Genomic DNA, 21,976 nt, shown 5'->3' on the forward strand with positions numbered 1-21,976 from the left:
CCCTTTTCACTAAATCCGGGTAGTTGGGTTCCCAGCTGTAGACTGTCACTTTTTGGAGGACAGAACCGGGGTCTGTCATCTGCATTTGCCCACAGCACCTAACACCATGAACCTAGCACTGAGTGTACATAGTAGGTGTCTAATGGATGCTTGGTGAACGGCATCATGGTAGTATGGGATGGACCAACAGCTATGCATAGGTATGCCCTGAGCAGGCCTGCAGTGAAGCCACAGCGGGTGAGAGAAGGAGGAGGAGGCACGGTGAAGGACAGATATCTAGGATAGATAATGTGGGCCCAGTCTGGCCCAGGGACACCCTTTCTGAGACCGCTGACCAGGGTCAGGGGTACAGTTAGTGGCCAGGGGATGAGGCACCTGAGCCAGCCCATTTCTGGATGTGGCCTGATTTTGGCCACAAATGTAACCTTTGAGCCAACAGGCCACAGTCCTTGTGGTTACCAGTAGGGCATTGCCATAGTGAGTAACACAATCAGACAAGGGCCTGTCTCCTCCTGGTGGAGGAGGGAGTGCCCAAGCATGGGGGCTCTTCCGTGAGGATGGAGGAGTTTCCAGAAGCCACACCCATCACTCCAGCACCCTCTCCATTTGGGTTTTGCCCCAGGGTTCCACAGGCAGATAATTTTATCTTCCCAGCCCCTCCTACATTGAATCTGGAAAAAAGAACAGAAAAGGAACCAATCACTGCTCCCCAACAGAAGTCATCAGAATGTGAATGCAGCTGCTTTTACCTCCAAGGACTAATTGAACTTCTGACCTCTTTTGGCTGCAGTTGGGAAAGAAAGTGAAAGGGAAAAAAAATCAATGTCCCTGCTGCACGCAAGGAGTAGGAATTAGAGGGATGAAAACGGCCCCTCTCATGCTCAGCACCTCGAAGGGCAGATGCCACTTCATCACTCCGCATGCCTGGGCATCTGAGGACTGAGATGTAATTGCAGATGAAGAGCTTGAGATGCTCCATACGGTTTTCAATAGCTGAGTTTTTGGAAGTAGATCACCAGGCATTTTTTCTGAAGCACCTCTAGGTGGACTCAAAATGTCAACCTTTTAGTTAGCAGCAGAGCACTTAACTGTTGGCGCCACCCAGAGACTCCTGAGTGAGGGGTAAGGAAGGCTGATTTGAGCAATACTGGACTGGGTGACAAGACATTCAAGGCTAGCCCTCCTTATCCTGCCTCCCTGGCCTGCACTAGGCCCCCAACATCGGGCTGCTGGCTGGAGCAGGGCACCTATGCTGGCCTGAACGTTCCTGCCTACCACCCACTCACCATCATTAATTCTCTGATACCAAGGTACAGAGGTAGGTACTTTTGCTCCTTCTGGCCACTTAGGCCAAAGGGCAGGACTGTAACAGTTAAAACAAACAACAGCAAACTCCCCAGTCTACATTACTGGGAACTAGAGCCCTCAGCCTGGTAAGAGGAATTAAAGAGTGATAGAGTTGTAGCTGCAATACTGATCTGTACTAATGTTGTTTCGGGAGACAGAGGCCTAGATGGGTGAGGGAAGGAAACACACTTGTTCATATATCCTCTGTCACTGGAGGCTGAGAAAGCCCTGAATGGGGTATCACCTATGGAGAATAAAACCAGGTAAGAGGCAGGGCTGGGAGCCAGTGCCTGCTAAGTGCATTCATCCCCTAAGGCAGATTTTTATATAACCCCTGCCCTGCAGAGGATGAAACTGAGCATCAGAGAGGTTAAGCAACTTTCCCAAGCCCACCAAGCAAGTGGTAGAGGCAGAATTCTGAACCCAGCCGCTGTCAGTCCCTAAGCCCAAGCTCCTAATTTTGGTATTAGGCGTGGACAAAGGGTATGGCTGCCCCAAAGCATGGTCCATTCTTGAACTTGGCTGTGACCTTTGCCTCAAATGTAACCCCTGAGCAAGCTGGTCAGCCCTTCCATATGATCACCAATAGGGTACTGCCAAAAAGGTGTGACACAATCAAATAAGGACCAAAGAGGTTGACTTGGATAAGGTTCCTGTCTGTTACTTTTCTTTGTCTGCCTCTGTCTCTGGCCAGCCCTGCAGTGGGTGCTCTGGCTTTCAGCACTGCCCCGGGAGGATCCTGGCACAAGCCCAGACTTCCTAACTCTCTCGGTCCCACCCCTAGCCAGCTTTCATAGAGTGTGTTATCAGTCACTAGCACCACACAGAGCCCATGGAACAGGGATATGAGATATGGCCACCTGGTGGCCCAAAGAGCTTAATGAGACCCTCGGTGCCTAGTGGATGGTCAGGGGCTGGCTCAGACATGCACAGGGGGGAAGAGCGGATGATGATTCAGTGGGGCTGGAAGCAGGGCTAAATGCCGATAAACACCCCCTTGCCTAGGGGAGTCTCCAACCCAGCTGGGTGCATAATAAAAAATGCCAATTTCATTTATCTTTCTGTCTGTATCCCACCTGGAGGGAGGACGAACAGATTAAAAAGCACACTGCATTTATGGCCTGGTGAAATCTTAGACTTGTGGTTCAGAGGTCTAGCCACAACTTTACCCAAGTCAAGTTCTTGGCCCTTGTTTGACTATGTTGCGTCTTATGACAGTGTGCCACTGGTGACTACATGAGCCTTGGCCGGGTGTCTCAGGGGTTACATTCAAAGCCAAGGTCATGGCCACATCCAGAAATGGGCTGGCTCAGGTGCCTCACTGCCCTGGCTACTGACTATACCCCTGAGCCTGGTCAGTTCTCTCAGAAAGGGTGCCACTGGGCAAGAGGAGGCCCAGGTTATCTACCCTAGAAAATGCTTCAACCAATGTGTTCTCTTCAATGCTAGTTTCACGGGCCATTAATAGTTACTCCTAGGAAAAATGATTTTATGGCCACTTTTAGATTAAAACCAAATTGTGTTTGTGTCTTTAATACGGAACCTTTAAAATACTAATGTACATTATGACTCTCCCAGAAGAATAGATGGTATGCAGCCTTTTCCAAACATATTTGGAAACCTGTTTTCGCAAAGGACCTTGCCAGGCTAGTGCTCCTTAGAACACAAGCTGGGGAAGTGTCAGAGGCCACAGAATGGCAGGGCAAAATGGACTGTACAAGTTCCCTAGTCTTGACCCCTGCTGTCACAGGCCAGGGACCCTGTTAGATGGCTCAGTGTACTCTGTCCTCACAATTATAAAAACAACTCAAATCTTTGGGCGTGTGAGTGCACTCATCAGAAGCCCAAACCACAGCTAAGCCCACTCTCTGTTGTGTTGGTAGGTGCCATCGAGTCGCTTCCTACTCATAGTGACCCTATGTATCAGAGAACGGAACACCGCCCAGTCCTGCGCCATTCTCATGAACGTTGCTAAGCTTAAGCCCATTGTTGTAGCCACTGTGTCAATCCATCTCGTTGAGGGTCTTCCACTTTTTCTCTGACCCTCTACTTTGGCAAGTACGATGTCCTTCTCCAGGGACTGAATCCCTCCTGATAACATGTTCAAAGTATGTGAGATGTAATCTCACCATCCTTGCCCTTAAGAAACATTCTGGTTGAAATTCCAAGACAGGTTTGTCTATTCCTTTGGCAGTTCCTGGTATATTCAATATTATTCACCAACACCATAATTCAAAGGCGTCACCATCAGTACCTCCGCATGCAAAAGTCCCTTTTTCCCGTGTTCTCAGGAGAAACAGGCTGCCACAATGTGCAAAAAGGGCATTGTCCAGGGGTGGCAAAATACTTAGTGCAGGTAACACAGCTCCTTCATTCTGTAGCCAACACAGATATCACCAATCACAGCTCTCTTTTCCCCCAAATCTGGAAGCAGCTCCAGAACATTGCCAATTGGTCAGAGTTGGCACAAGAGATAAAACCAATTTACTCTCCCTAGACTTGTCCACATCTGGGACAGGAGAGCTGTGGGGAGCAGAGAATCCATATGTGGCCAGGTGTGGTGGTGATACTGGCTGTCCCCGTTGAGAATTCAGGAGAGGGCTTAGGAAGGTGAGGCAGAGGGGACAAAGTACAATCCAGAGGAAGGGAGTCTGGAGCCACTGTGGCTGGAATCTCTTCTGGCCTGGGTTTAGCTAGAAGTCTCTTCCTGGCTTGTGGGACATGTCTTTCGAGTTTCTCACACATGTTCTGTGATGGGGCATCAGTAATGTCATCCTCATAGGCCAAGGGCAAATCCATCATTCACTCATGCAAGTGCGCTCAACCGCTGAGGCAATGCATGTTTAATAGGTACCTACTGTATCCTAGACCCTGGCAGAGGAAGCATTTTGTAGCTGACTTATCTTAGGTTTTTTTTTTTTTTTTATCTTAGGGAGACAGGCAGCAGACAGGAGATACTGACCCCATTTTGTGGACTGGAACACTCACCAAAGCACGAAACAATGGAGCAACTGGTTTTAGGTCAACGGACAGAGGCAGATTGATATACAGAGAGAGGGCAAGTCTGAGAGGGTGCATGAGAGAAAGCATGCTGAAATGTAACCTGCACTCTGCATTCCTGAGCCCACAAGTACCTGTAAAAAATGTGCCCTGGAATTTGGAACACATTTCTTAGGCCTTAGAAGATATTATTAGACCTTAAGAGCTGTGGGAAAAAGAGATATGGGATAACATTTGCAGGAAATCATCATACGACTAGGAAACATTATCATCGCCCAGCACCGTGGTAATCATAGATGGAGCAGAGGAGCCGTGGATTCTGGCCCAGGCAGGTCATTAAATAGCTGCATCACTTCATGAAACACTTCCTCTCTCAGGCCTCCGGATCTTCATTTATGAATGGAGGGGCTTAGTAATGTTTTCCCGACTGAATTACACTGCAGACAGTAATTACATGCATTTGCCCTCCAAAGTCAGTTCTTGGATCAAGGGAAAGACTGCCATCTGTCCCCAATAGCTGTCCTCCTCTCTTCCATGGAATAAAGTTTTTCTGGAAGTATGGCAGCTCAGATATACAATATATTTCCCAGCTTCCCTTGTGCCTCAGTGTGGCCATGTGACTAAGCTCTGATGAATGGGATATGAGTGGAATTGATGCATGCCATTTCTGATCATGTCTTTTGTATGGATGGAAGATGTTCACCTGGCCTCTCACCTCCCCTGGCTGGGAGACAAAGGGAGCAGCTGCCTTGGGCTCACAAGAGAAGCCCCATGCTGAGGATGGCCAAGCAATCTACCACCCCTGGAACCACCTGCTTACACAAGTATCTTATTAGTCTTATCTCTTGAGAGATAAAAGGTGGTGCAGGTCACACGCCAGGGAAACTCCCTTTACATTGGATCAGGGATATGACCTGGTAAGGGTTTTACAATTCCACCCTAATCCTCTTTAACATAAAATTACAATCATAAAGTTGAGGACAACCGCAGAACACTGGGAATCATGGCCCAACCAAGTTAATGCATATTTTGGGGGGACACAATTCAATCCATGACAACAGGGGAGAAGTGAATTTCATCTTCTTTAAGCCCATATCATTTGGAGTGTCTTTGTTACAGCAGTTTAGCTTGTACCTAATGAATAAAACCTGTTTCAGGGCAAGGCTTCTCTCAGAATCAGTGGAGTAGTTCATTCTGCCTTCTTTTTGGGCTAATCCTTCAGTTTAGCTGGATTCTTGGCAGACCTGTGTGAGATCAGTTCAAGGAGAGCAAGATCTCTGGTGGGTACCTGGGGGAGAAGGATACTGGAGCCAGAACTTCCAGATACACCAAAGGAATTGAAGTTCTCTCCATGTGGGTGTCAAGACGGGGGAAATGGTGATAAATACTCATCTCAGTTGCTTTGTGGACTACTTGATTCTGACCCCTGATTAGGGGTGCCCCGGGCCATGGGAGGGACAGTCAGACCAGCCTTACCTGCTCAGCTCCTGTTACTGTATAGGTGTGGTGGCTCACCAGGCCATTCCTCACCACATCATCCTTGCCTGTAGGCTGCAAAGGAAAAAAGCATACCACGCATTAAACTTTAGAGAAATGGAAAAGTACGATCCAATCAGCAACAGAGCCGATCCAATCAGCAGCAGAGCCGTTGCTGGATGAGACTGGCCTCACTGACTCACTTGCACTGACATATGTTGCTGAAACTCCTTTCTAGAGAGGCAGCTTGTAGGCTGACTGGGGGTTGAGGCCCCACATATTTTGTGCCCCAGGAAACTACCCCCAATAAGGATAGAACCAAACAAAACTCTGAAGACCAGGACTGCTTGATTCTCTAATCACTTGTCATTACTGAGACACAGCACAAAACGTGTCTGTTGGGTCTTTTGCAAGACCAAGAGTCTCACCCAAGAGTAATTGGGATTTAATGTGCATCTTAGTTTTCTGGTGGCATTTTGGATGAGGGATGTGTGACTCAAAGCTACATGTTTGAAGAGTGAAGGAAGCATCACTGCTAATAGCGAGCCAGCTGTCTCAGAACAGACTCAAATAATTTGGAGGGTCATTTAAGCTTCCTTAATGGAACATACCACCCTTGGGTACTGCCTGTAGAGTGAGTGAGAATCAGAGGACTCAAGGACAGGATCTCTGTACACTCAAGGCCAAGTGCAAAGGAGCTATGTGCAGTGAGAGCTGTTAGCCTCCCAGGGTAATGCCCCCAGTCACTCTGGACCCTATGGCTCTGGGTCACAGAGAAGTAGTAGGCAAGGCTTTAGAGTGGACAGCAGCATTTAAACCCCTGCTCTGCCACTTATTAGCTGTGTGATCATGAGCATTTTACTGAGCCTTACAAAGCCCATTTCCTCTTTGGGAAAATGAATTTTGACAGCCCTGTATCAAAGGAAGAGCTATGGTAGGGATTCAATGAGCCCACCTAGGTAAAGGATACAATAAGTACTCAGTAGTGACTGCTTTGCCCTTATCCTCAGCAGCTGAATGGGACCTTGACCGAAGACCCCTGGGTGAGGAAAGGCTCTAAGCAGTTCATAGGGATCCCTATATTCTGCTGCAGGGGCTCTGCACTTACCCCTGATGGAGTAGTCAGGCCAACAGGCTACCAGCCCAGGCCGCAGTCCTCACCACCACCACCAGGTTGGAAGGGGAGGAGTACAGGTCAGAGTTGGTGAGGTCCACCAAGGCATCAGGGAGGTGGCCACCATGCAGGTAGAAATAGGATCCATGTAGTCTGGGGGTGAGAAAATCGGGTCAACCCTTGTGGTGCCTTCGTTGAGATACTCTTGGAGGGGAGACAGCATCGTTCCCAGGGGAAGGGCCGCCTGCTCCATACCTGCCCAGGCCTCTACCTCCTGTTCTCATGGATGGAGAGTCTACCTACACCACCAGTCCAGGGGCTCACACTGTCCTCACCACCTTCCTCCCCTTGCCCCCAGGCCCCACAAGTGGCAGTCTTGTGTAGAGGTTATGGGTGAAGGTGCTGGAGCACAACCCAGGATGAATCTCAACCTTACTGCGTATTTAGTTCTTTGACCTTGGCCAAGTTACTTAGCCTCGCGGGGCTGTAGGGGTTGTAGTGCCTGGCACATGGCAAGCCTTAATAAATATTAGACATGATGACGATCTGCTTTCTGTTCAGTTTAACAATAGTTTTAAGTACAGTAAAACCTGCAAATGCCAGAACCTGCGTAAGGCAGAAACATGTCAGAAAAAGAAAACTCAAATATTTTCCGATAATAAAAAGCAATGGAAAAGTATTAAGACTGCACCCTGTCAAATCCAGAAAACTTGTGAGACTCTGAAAAACAAGAGAGTCCCATTGAGTTCTGGCTCTCACAAGTTTCACTGTACATACTTGTATGCCAGGCACTGTGCTAGGCTCTGAGCATTTAAACATAAACAAAACTCCCTTCCTGCCCTCACTGAGCTCACAGTCAGTAACCCTGATGCCACTGTGGCCAAATGCAGCCTCTGTGCTCTCTCTGTGCAAACTTTGAACAGGATTTAGAGCCCTTTCACATTCTTAGAATTAATCCATTCATCCCCCAAATCTTTAGGCAGGTATGCTGACTTTACTGAAGGTAACCTAGGGGAGGATGAGTGTTACGTTACACACCCCAAAGCGCTTTCCCTCTCTGGCCCTCACCCTGTCCACTGGAAAAAGTGAGGCTGACTGGACCAGTTCTGAGGGCCACTTGGAGACTCCTTTCCCACCATGTTTCCACCTCTGCCATTCTCTCCTCCTGAAGACCAAGAAAGTTCACCTCAACAAATATGTATCAAGCATCCACTATACACAGAACACCACTGCAAGCGTAAGTGCAATGGATGACTTGGAAAGTCTTTGCTAAAGAAAGCTAAGGATACACAGAACAAAGGGACAATTCTGCAGAAACTACCATAAGACAGACCTGTCTCAACTTGCTATAAAACAGGCTCTAAATCTTCCCTTTCTGTCTCTCCCGGTCTCTGACAAGGGTCATGACTGGTACTAGACTCTTATCTCTGGGGAGCTTGCTTGTTGTTGTTAGATGCCATCAAGTCAGTTCTGACTCATAGCGACCCTATGTACAATGAAACTCTGCCTGGTCTTGCACCATCCTCACAATCGTTGTTATGCTTGAGTCCATTGTTGCAGCCACTGTGTCAATCCATCTCATTGAGGGTCTTCCTCTTCTTTGCTGACCCTCTTCTTTACCAAGCATGATGTCCTTCTCCAGGGATTACTCCCTCCGGTTAACATATCTGAACTATGCAAGGTGCAACTATGTGAGACGAAGTTTCACCATGCTTGCTTCTAAGGAGCATTCTGGCTATATTTCTTCCAAGACAGATTTGTTTGTTCTTTGTCAACGTGGGGAGCCTTGTCCACGTGGGGAGCTTACTTAGTGAACTGCAAAGCCTGGCTGGTCTGAATGCCTGACTATTGATTGTCTACATGTACTGTCAGTTCACATGGACTGAAGTCCTGGAACTCATTGCAGAGCACAGCAATGTGATGGGACCTTCTGCTCACTCTAACAGCCCTTCCTGGCAATATGCTCAGGGGTCCTACCTGACCTCACACAGGGCTGCACCTGATCCATTCCAGAGGAGCAGCTGTTGGGCTCTGTCCCCATCACTTCAGGCCAACTGATTTGACAGTATAATAAAGAGCAACTCTAGCTCCTGCCACTGTCCCCACATATAAATGCCATCTGACAGCAGCCACACCAGACCCCCAACTACCTGGGACCTCAGCTTGAACTGTCCTGCCCCTAGGCCTTGCCTTGAACCATGCCCTCTGCTGGGAATGACTCCCACCCCCATAGCTTCTCTCCTCTTGCTAAAATTCTACCCATCATTCAAGGCCTCCCTCAAATGCCACCTCCTCTCTAGAGCTTCAGAAAGTCAGGATTGTTTGCTGTCTTCTCTCATCAGATTTGATTATGACACTATATTTCATTTGGGCCTTTATACCAGCCTTTGCAATAATATCGCTGTCAGTGAAAATCTCTGCCCTGCCATGCCCTGCCTCCCCCTTGGTATGTGCCTATGGGTCCCTCCTAATAGCTCCAACGCAGGGCCTTGCACACAGTGATTGTTTAAGGAGGCTGCCCAGCCAGGTGGCAAAGGCCCTGCTGCTCCTGGGACCATTGCTTGTAATCAACATTGCTGTCAAAAGCCCTGGAGCCAGCTGTTAAAGAGCTTTTATCAGGGCAAGAGGCAGTGGAGATCAGGCCCCAGGGAGGGCCAGGCCCGTCCTTACTTGGCATAGGCTTTCTCCAGCAGGCAGGGCCAGAACTCATTGTTGTCTCTGTGAGAATACACTAAGAGGTACAGATGGTGCAGGACGGGCAGGCAGTCATCAACCACCACATCCACCCACTGTCCACACTGCCAGAACTGGAAGAGAGATGAGCACACACCTTAGTAGAGTGGGGGCAAGACAGGGCCCTGGAGCATGCCCCCTACAAGCTAAAAGATAACCACTGTTATCATATGACCTCCCAAATGCAACAACTAACTCTTTCCAGAATACAATCCCAGCACAGCTTGCTGGGCAGGGGACAGGCATGTCAGCTCAACGGGCAGATGGAGAAAATGAGTCACAGACCAAGGTAAAAAAAAAAAAAAGGTAGTGAAGGAAAATATTGGCAGGGAGAAAGGAGACTTGGACTCTAGTTTGACTTTGCTACTATGGCCTCACTTTGGCAAGTCCTGGTTCCTTTGTGAGCTTTAAAGATACACTAAATCTCTGAGACTCTCCGGTTACATCTTGTACACTAAATGGCAGGAGGGGGAGTGTATGCTGGATTAACAAAGAAGAGTGGAAATAAGGGGTGTTGACTGGAGGCAGAAGAGCCCACCAGGGGCTGAAGGCTCAAGAAGGCATGATTAAAACAGGTGGCAAGGAGACAGAGAAAGCATTCCAGATAGGGGGGACAGCGTGGGCAGAGGCCTAGGGGCAGAATGACATGCTGGTTCAGGAGGACGAGCAGTTACAGCCCGGCTCCCCTCCCAGCAAGCTGGCCCTGCCCCGAGAGCAGCAGAAGTGGAACTGGCTCGCTGTTACTGCTAGGAACACAAATGAACCAGGTATTCCTCTCCAAAACAGGCAGTTTAACCTTCAGCATTCAACTCTAAATGGTTCACTTGGGACATCGCCAAATTAGGAATACTTAGAGCCAGCCCTTTGGAGTTTCTCTGCGGTCTCTCCTGTGCTGGAGGAGCAGCAGCACTGCCAGCTTCAGGCCTGAGCCTTGATAAAGGCAGACCTCCTCCAGGTGGACTTGGAGCAAAGCTGAGTGGATGTGATTGATCATCTGCTTGGCTGTGACAGGAAGCCATTCACACAGCCTTTCCCACAGCTAGGTGTCCCAGATGCTGGGCTGTCACATCCAGCTGAGGACACAGTATCAGGGCAGCGCTGGAGACCAGACAGAGAAGTCAGCCATTGGAGACAAAGCAAAGAAGATGTTTTCACAGTCATTAACATGTCATTGTACTGCAGCTGGAGTCCCTGGGTGGTACGAATGGTTAATGCACTTAGCTGCTAACCAAAAGGCTGGAGGTTTGAGTCTACCCAGAGTCATCTGGGAAGAAAGCCTTGGTGATCTGCTTCCAAAAATTCAGCCATTTAAAACCCTATGTAGCATAGTTCTACTCTGATGCATATGGGATCACCATAAATCAGAATCAATTTGATGGCAAGTGTTATGGCATGGCATGGCATGGCATGGTAGGTATGGTGTGGTATGGGATAGCACAGCACGGCACAGCATGTTATGGTATGGAATGGTGTAGTATGGTATGATACTGTGGGTATGTCCTGGCACAGCTGTGGACTTGCATTCTTATTGCAGTGAGAGTAAGACACATAAGGGGTGAGGCTGAAAAGCAACAGGGTTATTATTAGGAGGGTGAATGTAAAACACCTCAGAAGCAGTGAGGAAGCCAATCCCAACTTCTAGGTGAGGGGGATTGAAGGACAGCACAACCTGGATTTTGTATTTAGGCGAGTAGCAAGGCACAATAGAAAGTGTCTAGTCAGGGAAAGTATGCTTAAATCCTGTTTTGCTATTTGTCACCTGAACAGCAGACACTGAGCAAGACACTATTTCCTGTGACTCAATTTCTTTGTCTCTCATATAGTGGTAAGAGTAAGATTCTTATAGAGCTGTGACTGGGATCAGATGAGATTGTGAAAGTGGGGCTGTAGTTTGAAAGTAGGAACTGCTCTTCACTAGCTTTTTGTTCTGTACCTAGGATAGGCTATCTAGAATGAGTGAGTCCTGGCTTCAGTGAGCTCCTGTAGGTGGTTTCCCTTAGAAGCCACTCTCACCCCCATCCTCTAACACCAGTAATGCAGACTAAACTTGCTCTCCCTGTACAAAGGGAACATCAGATAAGAAAGCTGTTCCCAGAGAGTATATAAATGACTTAACTGATGGTCAAGAATGATGCCACTGACCTACATTTCCTGGTTGACTTCTCTGGTTGAGGAGGGCTGATGTCTGGACAATATCTGTGCCCCCCAAGCATCATGCTGGTGCCATTTTTCACCCATCCTTGAGAAATGTTCGGGGCAAAGCATCCAAGTTGCCCCAGGCAATGGATTTTTGCAGAGAGAGTGGATGAGAAGAGACTGCACAGCATTCAGCACTGCAGGTGCTCCTGGTGAGCTGTGAGGCTTTATTCACCATTCAGAAGGGCAGAGTGTGTCTGCCTGGGCCTCAGGGAGTCCTGAGCATCTAAATAACTGCCACAAACCCTTGGAGCCCTGAGGAGAGCCCAGACAGACCTGGAGCTTTGATCCTCTCTTGCTCCTCAGTGTGGTCCTTGGGTCAGCAGCACTGGCACACCTGGGGGCTTATCATAAGACCTAACATGAAAATAGTTGGCCTGCCATGAAGAGAAAATGGGATAAAGGAGACCCAGAAATATCTGAGAGAAACTTACCGGTAACCAGTTGCCATGGAGTCAACTCCAACTCATGGCAACCCCATGTATATCAAAGTAGAACTGTGGTTCATAGGATTTTCAATGGCTGATTTTTTGGAAGTAGATTGCTAAGTCTTTTTTCCAAAATGCCTTTGGGTAGACTTGAACCTCCAACCTTTTGCTTTGCAGCAAAGCACATTAACCATTTGCACCTCTCAGAGATGCCGAGAAAAACTTGGCTAAGCAGAAAAAGGATGCAAATCTTCAGACTGAGAGGATTCACTGAATTCCAGGTAGTATTAATTTTTGAAAGGTACACACCTGGACATATTCTAGAGAAATTTCTGAACTTCAAAGAGAGAGGGCCTCTTATAAACTTAAAGTTTGAAAGAATGTATTGCATACAAAGTCAAGAGATGAGATTAGCATTGGATTTACCTCTAACATTGGAAGCTACAAAACAATGGAACACTGGTTACAGACTATTGAGGTAAAGGAATGTGAGCAAGAATCCTAAACCTAGCCAAAATATGATTCTAAAGTGAGAGCAAAAGAAAAACATTCATTCATTATTAAAGGAAATACTCCTACCTAATTTTTTTTTTTTTAATGAGGATTAAATTCAAACAAAAATCTCAAGATAAGGGAAAATGAAGGGTGAAAGAAACAGTGGAGAGAAATGAATTTTAAATATGCTTTTTATAAGAAACATACCTGCAACATAGTAAAACTGAAATGGATAATAAAGGGATGAGCAAAGGCATGCCAAGAAAATTCACATAACAGGAAGATACAGTGGCATATGAATATCAGATAGCATATGAATATCAGATAAAGGGGAATTCAAGGCCAAAGGTATTAAGTATAACAAAGAGGGATGTTATGTGATTTTCATTCTACCAAGAAGACATCACTGTTTTAAACCTTTGAGCTCTAAAAGAATATTGAAGGAAAACGGTAAAGCTAGAGCTCCTGAAAACACAAGAACTTCCAATACCATCTTTTAGAATTTGACTAATCAAGAAACCAAAAAATCAGTCAAGAAAAAACAGGATTATTTTGTGCATCTGTAACCATCTTCTTGTTGTTGTTAGGTGCCATTGAGTTGGTTCCGACCCATAGCAAACCTATGTACAACACAATGGAACACTGCCCAGTCCTGCGCCATCCTCACAATCATTGTTATGCTTGGGCCCGTTGTTGCAGCCACTGTGTCAATCCATCTCATCGAGGGTCTTCCTCTTTATCACTGACCCTCTACTTTACTAAGCATGATGTCCTTCTCCAAAGACAGATCCCTCCTGATAACATGTCCAAAGTATATGAGACATAGTCTTACCATCCATGCTTTTAAAGGGCATTCTGGTTGTACTTCTTCCAAGACAGATTTGTTTGTTCTTTTGGCAGTTCATGGTATATCTTTGCCAACACCACAATTCAAAGTGTCAGTTCTTCTGTCTTCCTTATTCATTGTCCAGCTTTCACATGCATATGAGGTGATTGAAAACCCCATGGCTTGAGTCAGGCACATCTTAGTCCTCAAGGTGACATCTTTGCTTTTCAACACTTTAAAGAGGTCTTTTGTAGCCGATTTGCCCAATGCAATGTGTCTCTTGAATTCTTGACTGCTGCTTCCATGGATGTTGATTGTGGATCCAAGTAAAATGAAATCCTTGACAACTTCAATCTTTTCTCCGTTTATTATGATGTTGCTCATTGGTCCAGTTGTGAGGACTTTTGTTTTCTTTATGTTGAGGTGCAATCCATACTGAGGGCTGTGGTCTCTGATCTTCATTAGTAAGTGCTTCAAGTCCTCTTCACTTTCAGCAAGCAAGGTTGTGTCATCTACATAATGCATGTTGTTAATGCATCTTCCTACAATCTCGATGCCCCATTCTTCTTCACAGAGTCCAGCTTCTCAGATTATTTGCTCAGCATATAGATTGAATAGGTATGGTGAAAAGATACAACCCTGTCGCACACCTTTCCTGACTTTAAACCATGCAGTATCTCCTTGTTCTGTTCTAATGACTGTCTCTTGATCTGTATACTGGTTCCTCATGAGAACAATTAAGTGTTCGGAATTCCCATTCTTCACAATTTTATCCATAATTTGCTATGATCCACACAGTCAAATGCCTTTGCATGGCCAATAAAACACAGGTAAAGATCTTTCTGGAATTCTCTGCTTTCAGCCAGGATCCATCTGACATCAGCAATGATATCCGTGGTTTCACATCCTCTTCTGAATCAGGTTTTAATTTCTGGCAGTTTCCTGAGGATATACTGCTGCAGCCACTTTTGAATGATCTTCAGCAAAATTTTACTTGCCTGTGATATTAATGATATTGTTCAATCATTTCTGCAGTCAATTGGAACACCTTTCTTGGTAATAGGGATAAATGCGGATTTCTTCAAGTTTGTTGGTCAGGTAGCTGTCTTCCAGATTTCTTGGCATAGACAAGTGAGCACTTCCAGCTCTGCATTCGTTTGTTGAAACATCTCAGTTGACATTCCATCAGTTCCTGGAGCCTTGTTTTTCACCAATGCCTTCAGTGCAGCTTGAACTTCTCTCTTCAGTACCATAGGTTCCTGATCATATGCTGCCTCCTGAAATGGTTGAACGTCAACCAATTCTTTTTTGGTAAAATGACTCTGTGTATTCCTTCCATATTTTTTTTTAATAATTTTTATTGAGCTTTAAGTGAACGTTTACAAATCAAGTCAGTCTGTCACGTATAAGTTTCTATACACCTTACTCCATACGCCCACTTACTCAACCCCTAATGATTCAGCCCTTCCAGTATCTCCTTTTGTGACAATTTTGCCAGTTTCTAACCCTCTCTACCCTCCTATCTCCCCTCCAGACAGGAGATGCCAACACAGTCTCAAGTGTCCACCTGGTACAAGTAGCTCACTCTTCATCAGCATCTCTCTCCCACCCATTGTCCAGTCCCTTCCATGTCTGATGAGTTGTCTTTGGGATTGGTTCCTGTCCTGGACCAACAGAAGGTTTGGGGACCATGACCGCCGGGATTCCTCTAGTCTCAGTCAGACCATTAAGTCTGGTCTTTTTAAGAGAATTTGGGGTCTGCATCCCACTGATCTTCTGCTCCCTCAGGGGTTCTCTGTTGTGCTCCCTGTCAGGGTAGTCATCGGTTGTTGCCGGGCATCATCTAGTTCTTCTGGTCTCAGGATGATGTAAGTCTCTGGTTCATGTGGCCCTTTCTGTCTCTTGGGCTCATAGTTATCGTGTGACCTTGGTGTTCTTCAGTCTCCTTTGATCCAGGTGGGTTGAGGCCAATTGATGCATCTTAGATGGCTGCTTGTTAGCATTTAAGACCCCAGACGCCACATTTCAAAGTGGGATGCAGAATGTTTTCATAATACAATTATTTTGCCAATTCACTTGGAGGTTCCCTTAAGCCATAGTCCCCAAACCCCCGCCCTTGCTCTGCTGACCTTTGAAGCATTCAGTTAATACAAGAAATTGCTTTTGGTCCAGTCCAGTTGAGCTGACCTTCCATGTATTGAGTATTGTCCCTCCCTTCACCTAAAGTAGTTCTTATCTACTAACTAATCAGTAAATAACCCTCTCCCACCCTCCCTCCCTCCCCCCCTCGTAACCACAAAAGTATGTGTTCTTCTCAGTTTATACTGTTTCTCAACATCTTATAATAGTGGTCTTATACAATATTTGTCCTTTTGCCTCTGACTCATTTCGCTCAGCATAATGTCTTCCAGGTTCCTCTATGTCATGAAATGTTTCACAGATTCTTCACTGTTCTTTATCCATGCGTAGTATTCCATTGTGTGAATATACCACAATTTATTTACCCATTCATCCGTTGATGGACATCTTGGTTGCTTCCAGCTTTTTGCTATTGTAAACAGAGCTGCAATAAACATGGGTGTGCGTATATACCTGTTCGTGTGAAGGCTCTTGTTTCTCTAGGGTATATTCCGAGGAGTGGGATTTCTGGGTTGTATGGTAGTTCTATTTCTAAATTTTTAAGAAAACGCCAGATAGATTTCCAAAGTGGTTGTACCATTTTACATTCCCACCAGCAGTGTATAAGAGTTCCAATCTCTCCACAGCCCCTCCAACATTTATTATTTTGTGTTTTTTGGATTAATGCCATCCTTGTTGGAGTGAGATGGAATCTCATCCTAGTTTTAATTTTCATTTCTCTAATGGTTTTTTTTTTTTTAATGGCTAATGATCGAGAGCATTTTCTCATGTATCCATTAGCTGCCTGAATATCTTCTTTAGTGAAGTGTGTGTTCATATCCTTTGCCAACTTCTTGATTGGGTTGTTTGTCTTTTTGTGGTTGAGTTTTAACAGAATCATATAGATTTTAGAGATCAGGCGCTGGTCGGAGATGTCATAGCTGAAAATTCTTTCCCAGTCTGTAGGTGGTCTTTTTACTCTTTTGGTAAAGTCTTTAGATGAGCATAGGTGGTTGATCTTTAGGAACTCCCAGTTATCGGGTTTCTCTTCATCATTTTTGGTAATGTTTTGTATTCTGTTTATGCCTTGTATTAGGGCTCCTAGGGTTGTCCCAATTTTTTCTTCCATGATCTTTATCGTTTTAGTCTTTATGTTTAGGTCTTTGATCCACTTGGAGTTAGTTTTTGTGCATGGTGTGAGGTATGGGTCCTGTTTCATTTTTTTGCAAATGGATACCCAGTTATGCCAGTACCATTTGTTAAAAAGACTATCTTTTCCCCAATTAACTGACACTGGGCCTTTGTCAAATATCAGCTGCTCATATGTGGATGGATTTATATCTGGGTTCTCAATTCTGTTCCATTGATCTATTTGCCTGTTGTTGTACCAGTACCAGGCTGTTTTGACTGCTGTGGCTGTATAATATGGTCTAAAATCAGGTAGAGTGAGGCCTCCCACTTTCTTCTTCTTTTTCAGTAATGCTTTACTTATCTGAGGCTTCTTTCCCTTCCATATGGAGTCGGTGATTTGTTTCTCCATCACATTAAAAAATGACAGTGGAATTTGGATAGGAAGTGCATTGTATGTATAGATGGCTTTTGGTAGAATAGACATTTTTACTATGTTAAGTCTTCCTATCCATGAGCAAGGTATGTTTTTTCACTTAAGTAGGTCCTTTTTAGTTTCTTGTAGTAGTACTTTGCAGTTTTCTTTATATAGGTCTTTTACATCTTTGGTAAGATTTATTCCTAAGTATTTTATCTTCTTGGGGGCTACTGTGAATGGTATTGATTTGGTTATTTCCTCTTCGGTGTTCTTTTTGTTGATGTAGAGGAATCCAAGTGATTTTTGTATGTTTATCTTATAACCTGAGACTCTGCCAAACTCTTCCATTAGTTTCAGTAGTTTTCTGGAGGATTCCTTAGGGTTTTCTGTGTATAAGATCATGTCATCTGCAAATAGAGATAATTTTAATTCCTCCTTGCCAATCCAGATGCCCTTTATTTCTTTGTCTAGCCTAATTGCTCTGGCTAGGACCTCTAGCACAATGTTGAATAAGAGCGGTGATGACGGGCATCCTTGTCTGGTTCCCGTTCTCAAGGGAAATGCTTTCAGGTTCTCTCCATTTAGAATGATGTTGGCTGTTGGCTTTGTATAAATGCCCTTTATTATGTTGAGGAATTTTCCCTCAATTCCTATTTTGGTGAGAGTTTTTATCATAACTGGGTGTTGGACTTTGTCAAATGCCTTTTCTGCATCAATTGATAAGATCATGTGGTTTTTGTCTTTTGTTTTATTTATATGGTGGATTACATTAATGGTTTTTCTAATATTAAACCAGCCTTGCATACCTGGTATAAATCCCACTTGGTCGTGGTGAATTATTTTTTTGATATGTTGTTGAATTCTATTGGCTAGAATATTGTTGAGGATTGTTGCATCTATGTTCATGAGGGATATAGGTCTGTAATTTTCTTTTTTTGTAATGTCTTTACCTGGTTTTGGTATCAGGGAGATGGTGGCTTCATAGAATGAGTGAGGCAGTATTCCGTCACTTTCTATGTTTCAAAATACCTTTAGTAGTAGTGGTGTTAACTGTTCTCTGAAAGTTTGGTAGAACTCTGCAGTAAAGCTGTCCGGGCCAGGGCTTTTTTTTTTTTTTTTTTAATAACTTTTATTAAGCTTCAAGTGAACTTTTACCAATCCAATCAGTCTGTCACATATAAGTTTACATACATCTCACTCCCTACTCCCACTTGCTCTCCCCCTCTTGAGTCAGCCCTTTCAGTCTCTCCTTTCTTGACAATTTTGCCGGCTTCCCTCTCTCTCTATCCTCCCATCCCCCCTCCAGACAAGAGTTGCCAACACAATCTCAAGTGTCCACCTGATATAATTAGCGCACTCTTCATCAGCATCTCTCTCCCACCCACTGACCAGTCCCTTTCATTTCTGATGAGTTGTCTTCGGGGATGGTTCCTGTCCTGTGTCAACTGAAGGTCTGGGGAGCATGGCTGCCGGGATTCCTCCAGTCTCAGTCAGACCATTAAGTTTGGTCTTTTTATGAGAATTTGGGGTCTGTATCCCACTGATCTCCTGCTCCCTCAGGGGTCCTCTGCTGTGCTCCCTGTCAGGGCAGTCATCGATTGTGGCTGGGCACCAACTAGTTCTTCTGGTCTCAGGATGATGTAGGTCTCTGGTTCATGTGGCCCTTTCTGTCTCTTGGGCTCTTAGTTGTCGTGTGGCCTTGGTGTTCTTCATTTTCCTTTGCTCCAGGTGGGTTGAGACCAATTGGTGCATCTTAGATGGCCGCTTGTTAGCATTTAAGACCCCAGACGCCACATTTCAAAGTGGGATGCAGAATGATTTCATAATAGAATTATTTTGCCAATTGACTTAGAAGTCCCCGCAAACCATGTTCCCCAGACCCCCACACTTGCTCCGCTGACCTTTGAAGCATTCATTTTATCCCGGAAACTTCTTTGCTTTTGGTCCAGTCCAATTGAGCTGACCTTCCATGTATTGAGTGTTGTCTTTCCCTTCACCTAAAGCAGTTCTTATCTACTGAGTAATCAATAAAAAACCCTCTCCCACCCTCCCTCCCTCCCCCCCTCGTAACCACAAAAGTATGTGTTCTTCTCAGGTTTAGTATTTCTCAACATCTTATAATAGTGGTCTTATACAATATTTGTCCTTTTGCCTCTGACTCATTTCGCTCAGCATAATGCCTTCCAGGTTCCTCCATGTTATGAAATGTTTCAGAGATTCGTCACTGTTCTTTATCGATGCGTAGTATTCCATTGTGTGAATATACCACAATTTATTTACCCATTCATCTGTCGATGGACACCTTGGTTGCTTCCAACTTTTTGCTATTGTAAACAGAGCTGCAATAAACATGGGTGTGCATGTATCTGTTTGTATGAAGGCTCTTGTATCTCTAGGGTATATTCCTAGGAGTGGGATTTCTGGATTCTATGGTAGTTCTATTTCTAACTGTTTAAGATAACGCCAGATAGATTTCCAAAGTGGTTGTACCATTTTACATTCCCACCAGCAGTGTATGAGAGTTCCAATCTCTCCGCAGCCTCTCCAACATTTATTATTTTGTGTTTTTTGGATTAATGCCAGCCTTGCTGGTGTGAGATGGAATCTCATCGTAGTTTTAATTTGCATTTCTCTAATGGCTAATGATCGTGAGCATTTTCTCATGTATCTGTTGGCTGCCTGAATATGTTCTTTAGTGAAATGTGTGTTCATATCCTTTGCCCACTTCTTGATTGGGTTGTTTGTCTTTTTGTGGTTGAGTTTTGACAGAATCATGTAGATTTTAGAGATCAGGCGCTGGTCGGAGATGTCATAGCTGAAAATTCTTTCCCAGTCTGTAGGTGGTCTTTTTACTCTTTTGGAGAAGTCTTTAGATGAGCATAGGTGTTTGATTTTTAGGAGCTCCCAGTTATCGGGTTTCTCTTCATCATTTTTGGTAATGTTTTGTATTCTGTTTATGCCTTGTATTAGGGCTCCTAGGGTTGTCCCAATTTTTTCTTCCATGATCTTTATCGTTTTAGTCTTTATGTTTAGGTCTTTGATTCACTTGGAGTTAGTTTTTGTGCATGGTGTGAGGTATGGGTCCTGTTTCATTTTTTTGCAAAGGGATATCCAGTTATGCCAGCACCATTTGTTAAAAAGGCTATCTTTTGCCCAGTTAATTGACACTGGTCCTTTGTCAAATATCAGCTGATCATATGTGGATGGATCTATGTCTGGGTTCTCAATTCTGTTCCATTGGTCTATGTGTCTGTTGTTGTACCAATACCAGGCTGTTTTGACTACTGTGGCTGTATAATAGGTTCTGAAATCAGGTAGAGTGAGGCCTCCCACTTTCTTCTTCTTTTTCAGTAGTGCTTTGCTTATCCGGGGCTTCTTTCCCTTCCATATGAAATTGGTGACTTGTTTTTCTAACCCCTTAAAATATGACATTGGAATTTGGATCAGAAGTGCGTTAAATGTATAGATGGCTTTTGGTAGAATAGACATTTTTACTATGTTAAGTCTTCCTATCCATGAGCAGGGTATGTTTTTCCACTTAAGTATGTCCTTTTGAATTTCTTGTAGTAGAGCTTTGTAGTTTTCTTTGTATAGGTCTTTTACATCCTTGGTAAGATTTATTCCTAAGTATCTTATCTTCTTGGGGGCTACTGTGAATGGTATTGATTTGGTTATTTCCTCTTCGGTGTTCTTTTTGTTGATGTAGAGGAATCCAAGTGATTTTTGTATGTTTATTTTATAACCTGAGACTCTGCCAAACTCTTCTATTAGTTTCAGTAGTTTTCTGGAGGATTCCTTAGGGTTTTCTGTGTATATAATCATGTCATCTGCAAATAGTGATAACTTTACTTCTTCCTTGCCAATCCAGATACCTTTTATTTCTTTGTCTAGCCTAATTGCCCTGGCTAAGACTTCCAACACGATGTTGAATAAGAGCGGTGATAAAGGGCATCCTTGTCTGGTTCCCGTTCTCAAGGGAAATGCTTTCAGGTTCTCTCCGTTTAGAGTGATATTGGCTGTTGGCTTTGCATAGATGCCCTTTATTATGTTGAGGAATTTTCCTTCAATTCCTATTTTGGTAAGAGTTTTTATCATGAATGGGTGTTGGACTTTGTCAAATGCCTTTTCTGCATCAATTGATAAGATCATGTGGTTTTTGTCTTTTGTTTTATTTATGTGATGGATTACATTAATGGTTTTTCTGATGTTAAACCAGCCTTGCATACCTGGTATAAATCCCACTTGATCAGGGTGAATTCTTTTTTTGATGTGTTGTTGGATTCTATTGGCTAGAATTTTGTTGAGAATTTTTGCATCTATGTTCATGAGGGATATAGGTCTATAATTTTCTTTTTTTGTAATGTCTTTACCTGGTTTTGGTATCAGGGAGATGGTGGCTTCATAGAATGAGTTGGGTAGTATTCCGTCATTTTCTATGCTTTGGAATACCTTTAGTAGTAGTGGTGTTAACTCTTCTCTGAAAGTTTGGTAGAACTCTGCAGTGAAGCCGTCCGGGCCAGGGCTTTTTTTTGTTGGGAGTTTTTTGATTACCGTTTCAATCTCTTTTTTTGTTATGGGTCTATTTAGTTGTTCTACTTCTGAATGTGTTAGTTTAGGTAGGTAGTGTTTTTCCAGGAATTCATCCATTTCTTCTAGGTTTTCAAATTTGTTAGAGTACAATTTTTCATAATAATCTG

At 44.4% G+C, this 21,976-nt stretch overlaps 1 protein-coding gene across 1 annotated transcript in view; it reads right to left on the bottom strand.

Annotated features, from left to right (window-relative positions):
- The window catches only part of CAPN13 (calpain 13), a 149,911-nt gene that overhangs the window by 82,602 nt on the left and 45,333 nt on the right, over positions 1 to 21,976 (bottom strand). Inside the window, 4 exon segments of the mRNA XM_064294765.1 lie at positions 460 to 671; positions 5,824 to 5,898; positions 6,952 to 7,090; positions 9,608 to 9,744. Of these exon segments, the coding sequence (XP_064150835.1) occupies positions 460 to 671; positions 5,824 to 5,898; positions 6,952 to 7,090; positions 9,608 to 9,744 (563 nt within the window).

This window comes from Loxodonta africana, chromosome 12, assembly GCF_030014295.1.
Source record: "Loxodonta africana isolate mLoxAfr1 chromosome 12, mLoxAfr1.hap2, whole genome shotgun sequence".
Lineage (NCBI taxonomy): Eukaryota > Metazoa > Chordata > Mammalia > Proboscidea > Elephantidae > Loxodonta > Loxodonta africana.